General features: G+C 44.6%; 1 protein-coding gene across 7 annotated transcripts in view; it reads right to left on the bottom strand.

Moving 5' to 3' along the window:
* The window catches only part of LOC133490858 (plexin-A1-like), a 225,093-nt gene that overhangs the window by 85,439 nt on the left and 125,123 nt on the right, over positions 1 to 14,531 (bottom strand). For all 7 annotated transcript variants that reach the window (XR_009792303.1, XR_009792305.1, XM_061801434.1 and 4 more), the window contains exons 7-8: positions 8,886 to 9,039; positions 5,983 to 6,082 (exon numbers count right to left, since the gene is read on the bottom strand). Coding sequence is in view for 5 of the 7 variants with exons in the window: in XM_061801434.1 (XP_061657418.1) it covers positions 5,983 to 6,082; positions 8,886 to 9,039 (254 nt within the window). In the remaining 2 variants the exon portion in view is untranslated. The remainder of the gene's footprint in view (positions 1 to 5,982; positions 6,083 to 8,885; positions 9,040 to 14,531) is intronic.

Genomic DNA, 14,531 nt, shown 5'->3' with positions numbered 1-14,531 from the left:
GCAACCAGACATTGTTTATCACCTTGTATTTGTGCTACAAATTGTTCAAAAAGTTCAATTTGTAAGGTCAGAAACAACCCTCACTCATTTAATTGGTTACATTGCTTTATTCTTATAAATACACTGGGTGGGATTTAATCAATGTGCTTTGTAATACATATGTGATTTTTAGTACATGGTCAATCATAATTTAGTTAAAAACGAGTTTGTTTGTTTTGTAAATCCTGCTGGAAATGTTAAAATGCTTGTCATTCTTATGGCGCTAAAATTGGTGAGGATGTTTCGGACTGTGAGCAGGATGAGAACGCAGGAGCTGGCTGAACGTAGACTACTGGTCAAACCCTACAAGTTTGAGCTGATCAGGGGGTCGGAGCCCGACTTTGATGGCTCCCCTCGATGTGAAGGAGCACAGACTTGATTCTGAGCCCCTCTCGGATTACCAAACCATCCTACATTTAAGGGAAAGACTGGACACCCTGCATATGAAAGACTTTTCGGCTGCTTGTATCCACAATTTAATTCTTTCGGTCACGACCCATATTTCATGACCATAGGTGAGGGAAGGAGTGTAACTTGAGAGCTTTGCCTTCTGGCTCAGCTACTTCTTCGCCACTACAGAGCGACACAGTCTGCATTACATCTGACGCTGTACCAACTTCCCGATCGATCCCTCGCTCTATTGTACCCTCCTTTTTGAACAAGAACACAAGACACTTGAACTCATCTTCTTTTTTTTCTTTCGGATTGTCCCGTTAGGGGTCGCCACAGCGTGCCATTTTACATGAAAGCAAATTTGTTTGGCACAGTTTTACGCCGGATTCACTTCCTGACGCAACCCCTCTGCATTTAGTCGGGGAGAGAAACTTACAGCACCTGGTATTCCCAGGCAGTCTCCTATCCAAGTACTAACCAGGGCCAAACCCACTGAGCTTCCGTTCTCAGGGTAGCATGGCCGTAAGCTACACTTGAACTCTACTTGGGACAAATCTCACTCCCGACCTGGAGAAGGCACTCCAATTTTTTCCAACACAATACAATGACTTCAGATTTGGAAGTGCTGATTCTTCAACAGTATAACAATTTACTACCTCATCTGGTTGGAGGTGTTTGATTTCATAACCTAGAGGGTGTCAAAAGTCAAGGTCCGGGGGGCCAGATCCGGCCCGCCTAATGATTTTATGTGACCTGTGAAGGCAATTCATGTCTCAACTTCCATGATTCTGGGGAAAATCTGTACCAATAATTCAAAATGTCATATATCATAAATGATAGTGTTACCAAACATGAACAATTATGGAAAAACAACATTATCCTTGATTTCTCATTCCAAAACTAGTTAATACATTTTGTGTGTAAATATGATGGGGCAATTTATAAAAATAAAAAGATTTTCATGGTTTCACAGTCACAACGGCCCTCTGGGGGAAACCAAAGCTACAATGTGGCCCGTGACAAAAATAACTTTGACACCACTGATCTAAAGTGAGACATTTTGGTTTGTTTAGAGTAATTATGATGCTTATAATTACGTTGCCACTGTTGACATGTCAAGTTAAAAATGTTATTCGTTCCCATTTATAGATTGAAGACTAATCAGAAAGCTCCCCACAAACACATTAACAACAAATGTAGAAACCCAGCAATCCAAAAGATGATTTCCCTGGTAGAGGTCAAAATAGCAATTTTGCCCCACCTAGTATTTTATGAAGGAATCCCTACAGTAATGCTGTATAGCAAAACTAGACATTGTCTAATGAGGATTCAAAGCAGTTGTGAAATGCTGCATTTAGCTCTTAGCTCTTCAGCTTTGGAAACAAATGAGAAACTTCTCAGCAGGGGACTGAGACTCATTATGATATTATTGCATCTTGTCACGGTGAAGTCCAAAAGCAGCAAGTATGATAGTCTCAAACCCCAGTTTAATTAAACCAGGTCACACTTATTGGAAATGGGAGCGCAAAGCAAGCTGGAATGACTTGATGATTGTGGAACTGCAGGAAATGCTAAAGGGCTTCCAAAGGTAGTAGAGTAAAACATAATGTAAGTATGCCTTGCATCTATTTAAAGGGAGGAGACAACAATGGGCTTTATTTGACAAAAGAGAGCGTGTGGGGTGGTTGGTGAGTGTGGGCCTCTCTCTTGAGAGAGTGCTTCCTTTCAGTATTTGTCCCTTTTATATTCTAATACAGTGGAACCCAACGTTTTTGGTTGTGTCTTTCATACCGGTTACTATTTCAGTACCTGAACAAGAGGTGCTGACAGATCTCCCCTTCAAAGTACTTCAATGACACCATATGTAATGTTACTGGTTGCTAAAGTTAAGGTTGTATGTTTATAGAGTTCTTAAATTTTTTTATCATTACTATTAAAATTAGTGACTACATTGCGAGACTGCGATGCATGAACCTAAATGTAAAATATGATTGATTGTTATATAAATATTTGTCTTTTGATAATTGTGTAGTTTATACAGTTACTTTTTTTTCCCAACGTCGTTGCTGCCGAACTGATTTTCATTGGTCCTGCAACAGAGACAACAAAGAGCTATTCTCTTCTGTGCACTATACCATCGTCATTAGTTATAAAAAAAAATCTTTTGTTTTTTTTAGTAAGTTTGTATCATTTAATATCAACACTTGGTAAGTTCTTTTTACACTTACATGAAGGTAAATGAGCGAAAAAACAGCACCCAACCAAATGAAGTATAGTATAGTATAGTATAGTATAGTTCAGCGTTACAATTTTTTACACTTTTATAACCTGTAAAAATGGTATAATGTCATTAAAATGCCTGTCAAACAAATACATATTTAATGATACTTTGGAGTATTTTAATTCTATTATTTCCTTGGGGATTTAAAAAATTCCAAATATAAAATTGAGGTTTTGGATTTGACGTGACCTAAGAAAGGTTCTGGCTTACTTGTGACCTGAATAAGGAGAAGTTGTTTAACAATTGGATGGATGTTTTTGTTGCACACCACACACATCAAGGAAAGAGAAATGTTGGGGTGAAAATGCACACAAAGTGTGTTACTTTGTGTGCTTTGATGCCTTGCTCAAGGCCTCCTTGTCAGTATGTCAGGAAGCAGAGTAGCATCTCTCCAACACTTTGTCAACTTTATTTTTGTGTGTGTGTTTCCAAAGTACAACTTCCTATCATCAGACTAATTCACCAAATGGATTATGTGCTCCAACCTAGAAAAAAAAACTCTTGTTTGTTTTGCATCATATTTTTCCACTTTTCCCCTCACTCGCAATTTCTCTAGAATTTCCTGCTTTTCTTCTCAACACTTGCTCTTGTTATTTTCTCCTCCTTTTAAAACATGCAATATTCCCTCTCCCACATGCTAAATTAAACTACACAAAGCCTCTTGTTAATACAAATGTCTAATATTTTAAAAGACTGTGCAAATAGCCAGCAGCATCCTTGGCTGTGCCAACTCAGTACCTTCTGTCTCTTTCAGGGGCTTCTGACTGGGCTCGTACCTGTTTGTGTGCGATGCAAAATGCATCAAACACTGGCAAGTGTGTAGCTCCAGTTCATCTTGTGCGAGTCCACACACGAGCCCCACCGGGTCACTTGCCCGCAGGCTGGTCGGCATCTGAGCCTGCATACACGTGCGCGCCTGCTGTTGCCCATCAGCTGTTGTGCGTCTGCTCTTGTGAGCCTGAGCGCTTGCTTCCTCCCACATACCCATGGGGGGGGGGGGGGTACTCCATTATCCACCACTGAGTGCTGCGGCCCCTGTGCCAGGCTTCCTACAGGCGAGGTCAAAGATTAAAAGTAGCAAGCTGATACGAGAGAGAGAGGGGAGCGGCTGGAGGGGTGTATAATATGTGGGTTTATGTTACAGCTGCTGTGGTAGTGACTTCAGTGCAGGTTAACAATGCTGCAGGAGTCCCGGGAGGGCCTGCGTCAAAGAAGAAAAAAAACGTGTATACATCATTTTTTTGGGGAGTGGGGGCAGGGCTGCTTGGCTGGAACAAACAACAGATAAAACTCTACACATTGACAAAATGGATCAAAGATTCAGCTCAGCCTCGAGGCCCAGATGAGAGGCCCAGGTGAGCCCTCTCACCAAGCCCACTCCATTATGCTGCACAGATAGACCAGCAAGAGCTAATTACTGGCCAATTACTATGCAGATACATGCAGGGCCAAGAGCAGAGTGCAGGCAATGAAATAGGCTTGATGAACGAGAGAGACACACAAAAAGTGAAGTGTGGGGAGAATGGTGAGGATGGCTAAGAGGGGTCGTGGTCAGGAAAAGGAGGGATGAGATGAGGGAAAGTTAAAAAGGGCAGGAAAGAAATAAAGGGCATCTGCAAAGGGATGGACTGGTAGAGAAGAAAGACAGCTGGTCAGACACATTCATTGGCTCGCCTACAACCAGAAAAAGAGAAGTATATTTTATTATGACATAAAAAAATACATGCAATTTAACAACTGGAAATGGTGGTAGGCTACCACAATGTATACATTCTGTTTTCATACAGTATGTGCTGCACATACTTTAATCTGACAGTTGACAAAATATGCATGCATTGACGACATCACGGTGGAAGCGACACAATGGAGCAACCTAGAGCCATTGCTTGATGAAATTTTATTAATTTCTATGTAACCTTCAACTTCTAGGTGAATTCAGTTAAGACCGCAATGAATATTTACTATTTCACTGTCTCTGCTCCATCCTGTGTTCCCTTCAGGATTCTACAAATGTCACTGCAACATAAAAAAAAAAGATCAGATGCCCCAGCCACCTCATCTGCCTCTGGAAGAGCAGCGGATTGACACTGAGCCCCTCCCGGATGACCCTGCCTAACCCCCTATCTCTAAAGGAGAGCGTGGACACCATGCAGAGGAAACTGGTTCTTTCGGTCATGACTCGCAGCTTGTAACAATAGGTGAGGGTAAGAACAAAGATCAACTGGTAAATTGAGAGCTTTACCTTTCAACTTAACTCTCTCTTTACCACAATGGACCGATACAAAGTCCGCATCTCTGTAGATGCTGCACCGAATCGCTAGTCAATCTCCCGCTCCATTTTTCCCTTACATGTGAACAAGACCCCATGATACTTGAACTCCTCCAGATTTTTTCTTTTTTTTAAGTTTGTATCAAATACATTTGCAAGCAAATACTTTTCGTGGGTATACCCTTACTATACTAACAGTCCATCACTTAGAGCAGAAAAACAAAAGACATTCATTTTGTATGGGAGAAGTACACACAGAGTATTTATTGCCAAAGATTGTGTTACCAAAGCGTGACCACCCATCTTAGTTTTGCATGGTTTGGGATTGATTTATCACTTCATCCATCAGTACTTTTATCATTGCATGAAATGTAATTAACTCATTGAGTTGTACAAACGACCTGAATACTAATAATGAATGAGCAGAGGTCACACAGTGTTCTATTCACTCATTAGCATTATCCATTATTTACGGGCTCTATTGCTTTATGTAAAGAATTGGAAAGGACTTGGATCAATTTCTTTCACCGCTTACCTTCATGCTGCACAAATGATGCCAGACCTCGACCAAGACCAAACAATCCTAATTTTAATCAGCACCAAATTATAATTTGTCATCCATGCATACCTCCTGTTCATTGGGATCTGTTTTAATGCACAGAGGCTGTTTTCTCTTCAAGTTTGTATTGTATAGTCTGAATGACTTGGCGGGTTAGCATTCTTGGTCCAGATAAAATGTGGTCCTTAATCCACGTAACAGCCTGACAGCTGCATATATGCTAAACCGAAGGCGTTGGAGAAAGGCAACAGTTAATGATGTGAGGACCATTGGCCATTTATCATCAACCTGATTAGTTGGCTTCTTATCAGGAGCAGATTAAGGTTGGTTTGTTTTATTACCATGACTGTGTTGTATTGTGTTGTATTGTGTTCACACTTGACCGAATTGAGCAAAAACAAACCCCCAAAAAATCCACAAAGAAAATAGATTGCAACTTACGATTGGTGGACACTGCAGTTATAGAAGATAAAGTCCACGCTGACAAACGTCTTCCCTGTCTCCTTTGACCTCAGATACAGTTTTATTAAACGCTGGTCACCTATAAATCAGAGTTACAGAAACATTGATGTGTTTTATGACACCTACAATCAACAATATTCTTTTATTTCACTTGACATTTGCACTTCAGTACGTGTGCGCCAAATGTGTCATGGAACTTTCTTTAAAGTGATGTCCAATTGCAATGACGTGTTTGGTGTACATGAGCTTTTTTGACTTGAGTGACATAACAATAACAAAAAACTTTTGATAACATTTCATTCATGATCCTGCCGCTCCAGCCTGATTGGGAGGCGCACACCTGCGCCTCATGCGGGCTGATTATCCAGCGTATTTATATGACCCCGATGACGACTGGTCTGCGCCAGTTCGTTGATCTTCATGTCTCGTTCGAGTACTCCCGTATCCGTGATCGACAACCCCTGTGTACCGACCTTCATCTGTTCTCCGACCAACCCCGTAAGCCTGACTCCTTTGACACTTCTGCCTGCTTTGATCGTCCTCCCGTGTACTGACTCCTGCCTGCCCGCTCACCTGCTCTCTTCGCCCGACGTCCCAACTACCGCTGCTGCACCTAACTGCCTGCCTGATCCCCGACAACGAAATAATAAAGGTTTCTCCCCGAACTACCTTGCATCGTCCGAGTCCTGCATTTGGGTCCTACTCCCGTTCCGATGGGTCGTGACAGAATGAACTGGCCAAAACAGGACCCAGCAGGAAAGACCCGGCGTCGCCGGGACCGACGCAAGGTAGACCGTCTGCCGGAGGACCAAGCCTGTCCGCTTCCGTGTCTTACGCTCCGCCAGCGAGGTATGAATACGTCCCGAACACGACCCGTCCGGCTCCTCATATTCTTCTAGACTCTGACTTTTCGGAATATGAGGAGGACCTTGATTTGTATGACCGGCTGCCTGAGTACGACTCCGATGATTTTGATTATGAATCTCTTTGCCCGGTCTTTCATCCAATAAGTTTGTTTCACCTCCCCGCGTTTCCAGCACCCGAGCGTCTTCGTCCGGTAGGTTTAAGTACACCAATCCGTATGAGGGAACCCGCTTGGCCATCTACCCGGGACCTCCGCGTGGCGGCCAGAGGAGACGCCCCGCCCTGGCGCTCCCTGGTGCCTCCCACTGCGCGGCAAGTAAGACATCGTCCTCCCACTCCTCGCCGGCAACGGCGAAACCGGCAGACCCGCAGCTGGTGATGAAGCTTCCAGCCCAGAGGGAGGAGGAGCCGCCAAATCACGAGGCGTTCAGCCGCGAAATGCGGGCGCAGATAGAGCAGCAGAGCACCGAATTGGCGGCTCTCACGGCCCAGGTCCGGCAAGGATTGGCGAACCAACCGAGCTACGCTGACGTCACAACTGCGATGGACTCGCTGCTGACGCAGGTTCACGTGGCAGTTGGAACTGACCCGCTCCCGAGACACGCCCACGTGTCATTTTCGACTGACTCTCTGCCTACTCTCGTTCACGTCGCAGTGGAAACGGACCCGCCACCTTGCCAAGTGCACGCTGCAGTGGGAACGGACCCGCCACCTTGCCAAGTGCACGCTGCAGTGGGAACGGACTCACCACCACGCCACGCCCACGTTGCTGTTTCAACGATTGCACTGCAAGCTCACGTGGCAGTGGGGAACGACCCGATGCCGCCTCACATTGCTGTCCAGGAGGTGGCGACGTCTCCGCAGCTGCTTCTCGTCCGTGCCCTGGAGTACCACGGTCGCTCCCCGTTCTTGTTCTGTCAGCGACCGGTCCGCGGTCGTCCCCTGTTCCTCCTCCGACGGCGACGGGCACGTCCATATGTTCCTGTCCAGGAGGTGGCGATGGTGCCACCACCTTCTCACATTCAAGTCCAAGAGGAGGTGGCACTGGTGCTGCCTTCTCACGTTCCTGTCCAGGAGGAGGTGGCACTGGCGCCACCTTCTCACGTTCCTGTCCAGGAGGTGGTGATGGCGATGGTGTCGCCGCCTTCTCACGTTGCTGTCCAGGAGTTGGTGATGGCGATGGTGTTGCCGCCTTCTCACGTTGCTGTCCAGGAAGTGGTGATGGCGATGGTGTCGCCGCCTTCTCACGTTGCTGTCCAGGAGGAGCTGGGGAGTTCTGTGGAGCCACCCCGGAGCTGGAGAGACTTCGGGATGGCTGTGATGGTGCCGGTCAAGGCTCTTGTCCTTCTCTCCACCATCCTCTTCGCTCCTGAGGGCTCCCAGCCGCTTCAGGACCTGGCCTCGTTGGTGACCAATCCACGGCTGCCTCCTGACCAAGCCTCGGTGGCGACATTTGGTCATTTGGTTCCTCACAGAGGTCGTCCTCCCGAATCGCCCCGTGGGGACCCTGGTGCTTGGCGTCCGGGTCGTTCTCCTGACCTGTCCACCCAGACGCCTTGCGTTTGGTGGCCTGGATGGCCACCAGACTGGGGTTCGGGGACAATTTCCAGATTTATGAATTAAGGGATGTGCTGGATGCCCGGAGTTTTTAGCAGTAGCTACAGTAGCAGCCGCTGAGAGCGTTGAATGCTGTTCAGCCATTTCAGTTTGAGCCAGAGAATGTTAAGGGAAATGAGGAGAGTTTGAAAAACACTAGAAATGAGGATGCAGACGGTGGGTATGAAGAAACTTGACGTTTTCACAACCAGAGTGTTTTGCTGCAAAGCCTCCTGCTGAATCAGTCGGCTTTTTAGTTTACCTGTCTATAGCTGTTTGATTAGTGATAGTATTAGTATTGGTTTCTGATTCAAAAATAGTGGGATGCAACTTTACACCAAAACATTTATAAAAGCTGTACTAAGGAAAACCTATTCCATAGTTGCAGAGCTTTCAAACACCACTGAAAGAAGAAAATCTACCTTGGTTGTGCGTGATGGGAGCCACCTCCTTTGCAGAGGGGGACAGACAGAAGATCCGACCACCGTAGATGCGTCCTTCAGTTTCTATGTAGTCTCCAAAAGAGCAATTTACGCCAGCAGACAGACTGGGCACATTCTTGGTCTGAAGTACCAACTAGGAGGAGGAAATATTAGGTTAAAAAATACAACTTAAAATAAAGTAAGCAAAAATTTGCGGTGTACTGTAAATTGAGGTCTTTAAGGAACTCTAGTAACATGAGAACATTCACACCTGGGGCGCTTTTGGGACTATGCAGACCTTCCCTTGTAGTCATACCTGTTGTCTACACTGGTGTTAGGAAATTCTAAAAGGGGAATCCCTAGACAGGCAGATCATTTCTACCAGTTTATCACTGATTTTTTGTTGTCACTAGGGTATGAATTTGCACTCCTTTGGCCCCTCTGGATTTTGTATTTAGTTATTTTTGTTCTACTACATTACCAATTATTACCCACCCTTATTCAGGGAACTGGGGCTAATACAGTATGTATTTATTTTGGTAGTACTTCTTATGAGAAATAGAAACAGAAAACAAATTGGGGGATGGGGGATTTTAGATGCTCTTGCACCCATCCATCCATTCCATCCATTTTGTTCCACTTATCCAAGGTAGGATAAGTAGGATATTGGGTTTAGCAGGGATAGGCCAGACATCTCTCTCCCCAGCTACTTCTTCCAGCTCTTCTGAGGGAATCCCGAGGTGTTCCCAGGCAAGCCGAGAGAAATAGTCTCTCCAACGTGTCCTGGGGTCTCCTCCCAGTATGACATGCACCTAATCAGGGATGCATCCAGGTGGGTTTCTCATCAGACGTTCGAGCCACATCATCTGGCTGCTATCAATGCGGAGGAGCAGCGGATCGCCACTGGACCCCTCCGTATGAATGAGCTTCTCACCCTATCTCTAAGAGAGAGTCCAGAAACCCTGTGGAGGAAACTCCTTTATGCCGCTTGTATCTTGTTCTTTCAGTCATGACCCACAGCTCGTGACCATAGGTGAGGTTAGCAACATAGATCAAATAATAAAGAGCTTCACCTTTCATCTTAGCTCCTTCTTCACCACAACTGAGTAATACAACTCTATCAGTGCAGATACTAGCCCGATTCACCTGTTGATCTCCAATTCTATTCTTCTCTCACTTGTGAACAAGACCACAAGAAAATTTGAAATCCTCCTCTTGGGGCAGTATCTCATCCCCGACCTGGTGAGAGCACTTCATCATTTCCCGATGGAGAACCCTGGTTTCAGATTTGGAGCCGCTATTTTTCATTCTAGCTGCTTTGCGCTCAGCTGTGAACCACTCCAAAGTGGGTTTGAGATCATGGCTTGGTAACCAAATCATCTGCAAAAACCAAAGATGCAATACCGAGGCCACCAAACCAGCTTGGAAATCCCACTGCTGCAAGTAGAAATTATGTCGATAAAAGATAAGAACACAATCGGAGACAAAGAGCCGTCGGGACTGAGTCCACCCTACACAGGAAAAGAGTCTGACTCCCTGTTGGCAAGGCAGACAAAACTCTGACACCAGTCGTACAGGGACCAAACAGGGGGTTCAGTGCCTCATACTCCCAAAGCTCCCCCCAAAAGATTTATGGAAGACACAGTTGAAAGAAAACCTTCTCCAAGTACACTAAACAGATGTAGACTGGTTGGACAACCCCCCCCCCCCACACACACACACACACACTCTCTCACACACACACACACACACACACACACAAGAACCATGGCGAGAGTGAAAAACTGGTCCACTGTTCCATGATTAGGACAAAACCACACTGCTCCTCCTGAATTTGCAATTCAACTTCCCGATGGACCCTCTTGTGTAGCACTACTGTTAAGACCTTCCAGGCAGGTTGAGGAGTCTTGTTTAACTTTAGTTGGAACACAAAATGGGGTCCACCACCCGTCTGCCAATACGAAGCACTGTTCCCGACATCAATGTGATGTCCACAGAGGTGAACTTCAACGTACAAGCGCTGAGCCGTGGGCAATAAGTATACCCACACCTGCTCGGCCCCTCTCACTGTGGGCAACTCCAGAGTGGAAGGGCGCCCAACTCTTCTCAAGAGGACAATTACCAGAACCCAAGTGGTGTGTGTAGTTGAGCCCAATTATATTTAGTTGGGACTTCTTGACTTCACACACTAGCTCAGGCTCCTTTCCTCCCAGAGAGGTGACATTCCACGTCTCTAGAGCCAGCTTTTTCTAGAGCTAGGGATCGGATCGCCAAGGTCCCCATCACTGGCCACAACGCACTACACATTGTACCTGACCCCGATGGCAACTTCCTACAGTTGATGAGTCCATGGGATGGGGCACTCACATTAACCCTTTCGGGTTGTGCCCAGACGGACCTCATGGGTGCAGGGCCCGTTATCAGGCACTCGCCTTCAAGCCCCGCTTCCAGGCCTGACTCCAGAGGGGTGCTCTGGTGATCCACATCTGCTCAAGGTAAAATGTCCTCCTCAATTTCTTTTTTTTTTTTAAATCATACTAGGAGTATTCGGAGACTCTTAGTATGATTTGGACAACACGATAAGGTGACAGCTCAAAAATGGGTGCTCTTACATTTATCTTTAAATTGAATTTTTGTATTATTAGCACTTAATTGTTTCTTACTCAACAGTGGACCAATTTAAAGTTAAAAAGGGAATTACTGTTTGCAGTTTGTCAATGTCAATGCCAAAACTCAGCTGGTATAACCTCCAGCACACCTCGTGACCCTAATGGGGATGAGCAGTATGATTAAGGGATGGATGAAAAATGCCTTCAATTAGATTGAATGAGACTTATTTTATTAAAATTGCTTAACAGACCCCCTGACGTAAATTCAGAGATTTGTTTCTATAAATACATTCTTCATGTTTGAAAAGAAATGCAAAAAATGTTTAAATGAAACATAGTTCTGCAGAAACTGCACACCGTTAAATTTCAGTGTTCCAAATTTTTGGGGGTACACAAGAGTAATGCAATTGGACGACGAGCATGAGATACCCCCCACACTAAATACATCAATGGCTTAGTTACATAATTATTATTAAATAGACAATTTAGGATTCATTAAAGGCCTTTTAAACTTCATTTCGGCTCTGCCAGGGTTCCAACGGCTGTATGACTGTGCAGCAACAAGGGGTCTGACTGTGATGTAACATTTTACCAATGTGGCTTGATGGGTTAAAAAAAATTAACAAAAACACTAACATAATGGTGAAAATTGGGACACATTTGGGATTTGTTTGAGTCTGACAAGCAAGCAAGTGCCTCGGTGTCTCGTTGTGGAGGCGGGTCTTGTGAATCAGACCTGTCATACTCGAAGGGAAACGCCCCCTAATGCCCAGGATCTCAAAGTATAACAAAAAGGTTCTTACAAGAAGGCTCACGTAGAATACATTAACAAGTTAGCTTCTTTGCAGGGTCTGCACCCATTCCCTGATGACAATGTAAAATTAACAAAAAAAAAAGGTGTGTCCGTATTTAACTTCTTCCACTGGCAACCAAACAAATACCTGTTGTTGCTACTGAGTCACCATGTAGGAAAAAAATAATCCACAGAAAATGTATTTATGATGAAGGTTCAATCCCTTCCCTGTTCATGATGTTGTTTTGTGAAAACGTTATAATCCTTTTATTGAAAGCCTTTTAACCTTCGAAAGATAGAGCAGAGGCAGCACGGTGGATCAGCTGGTAAAGCGTTAGCCTCACAGTTCTGAGGTCCCGGGTTCAATCCCGGATCCGCCTGTGTGGAGATGCATGTTCTCTCTGTGCCTGTGTGGGTTTCCTCCAGGCACTCCGGTTTCCTCCCACATTCCAAAAAACACGCAACATTAATTGGGCAATCTAAATTGCCCCTAAGTGTGATTGTGAGTGTGGCTGTTTTTCTCAATGTGCCCTGCGATTGGCTGGCAACCAGTTCAGGGTGTACCCCGCCTCCTGCCCCTTAACAGCTGGGATCGGCTCCGGCACTCCCTGCGACCCTCGTGCGGATAAGCGGCGAAGAAAATGGATGGATGGAAAATAGAGAAGAGGGACTTGAGCTGCCATTGTAAATGTCAGGTGTACAGCAGCCATCTGGTCGGCCTTACTTGTGTGCACTTGATGAGAAAAAAAAGATACTTGTCTTTCATTACTTCTGCCATAAGGTGGCTCAACACTAGCACCACTCTTTTTTTTTCTTATTTTTCTTTCAATCTTTTACGTGATTTAGTCTTATTGTGCTGTATTGCTCTGATTTCATTGCTGTTGTATAGTAACTTATTGCAACTGCTCACTAAACTATTTGCCATGTCGTTTACGATGTTTGACAGATATCACCCCCAACACTGTCATGGCTGTGCAACTCTTCGATCAAGAAGCCGAAATCATAGTGGAGAGAGCAGGCTTAACGAAGAGGTTCTGCAAATAGACAGGATGAACTGTGGAATGAGTGAAGTGTGGAGTACTTGGAGAGTGGAGACCTCGGCGAGTCTGGTTATAGTGAAATGTACTAAGATGTACTAAAGAATAAAAACCCCTGGTCAAAAGGTTTTGCCAGGTTTTTGGGATATGACAAAATGAGACCTATATGAAGAAATGTTGTTAGGTTTTGTCTGTGTTTTGTTCTTTAACTGTTCAAGTGTGTTTTTTTCCCCTGTGTACTTTAGAGAGATGTCCAGATTTAGCAAAATGGCACACGCCTCAGAGAAATTGGTAAAAATTCCACTCTCAAGTGGTACATACCCACCAGTAACATGCTAGGTTCTTCTTTCATTTGGCCACTACAGTAATATATTTTGTCTCTGTTTCCAGTTTTGGCATCTTCCCGGTGACTGTACTTGCTCCTTATTTCCATCAAAGTAAATCATATTTTCCTTCTTTTCACTTTGTGCTTTGGTGTTTTTGTATGTGTTTCACCTTGCACTACAGTTTTAATTTTTTCCCCTATCCGTTTGGCAACCCTCTTTGCTCTTTTTGTATTTAATGGTTACATTTTGTGACTCCCCCCCCCAAAAAAAAACTGCTGAATCATGTCTAGAGAGCTCATGGACCATATTGCCGGTCAAACAGAGCTGCTTGACATTGTGGGAGACATTGAACTAGAGCAGAATATTAACAATTCCAGAGATCTGTTTTGCTGTTGGTTGTCAAAACAGAAAAAGATATTCAAAATGATCATTCTATAGCATACCAGCTGTAAAGACCAGAAAAGATCGATGGATTTCGGCAATTAAATGTGATGGATGGAGGCCAACCATCTACACCTGTGTAGCGATCACTTAATTTCAGGAAGGAATTATTATTCATCTGAAATTACCAATTAGTATCTATAATGCAAAGTTGACTCATTTGAGAACAATGCATATTTAAAAAAAGAAAATAAACAGTCTGTCGCAGAGAGGTTTACGTGTGACAGCAATACGCTTCCGCGTCCACAAGCTGTCAACCCATCTTCTTTTTTTCCCCAAACACAGTTAATGAATGCAGTTTGTGTAAAACCAGGGGTCATTTACTTAAATATTGGTATTTGTATTGAATACCAAATGCAGCCCTATGGGGGCACAAACCAGTGCAATCTGTAGGCCGGTCCCAAGCCCGGATAAATGCAGAGGGTTGCGTCAGGAAGGGC

The sequence above is a fragment of the Syngnathoides biaculeatus genome, chromosome 2, assembly GCF_019802595.1.
Source record: "Syngnathoides biaculeatus isolate LvHL_M chromosome 2, ASM1980259v1, whole genome shotgun sequence".
NCBI classification, from domain to species: Eukaryota; Metazoa; Chordata; class Actinopteri; order Syngnathiformes; family Syngnathidae; genus Syngnathoides; species Syngnathoides biaculeatus.
Note: the sequence above shows the minus strand (reverse complement) of the source record. Positions and strands in the feature narration are given on the sequence as shown.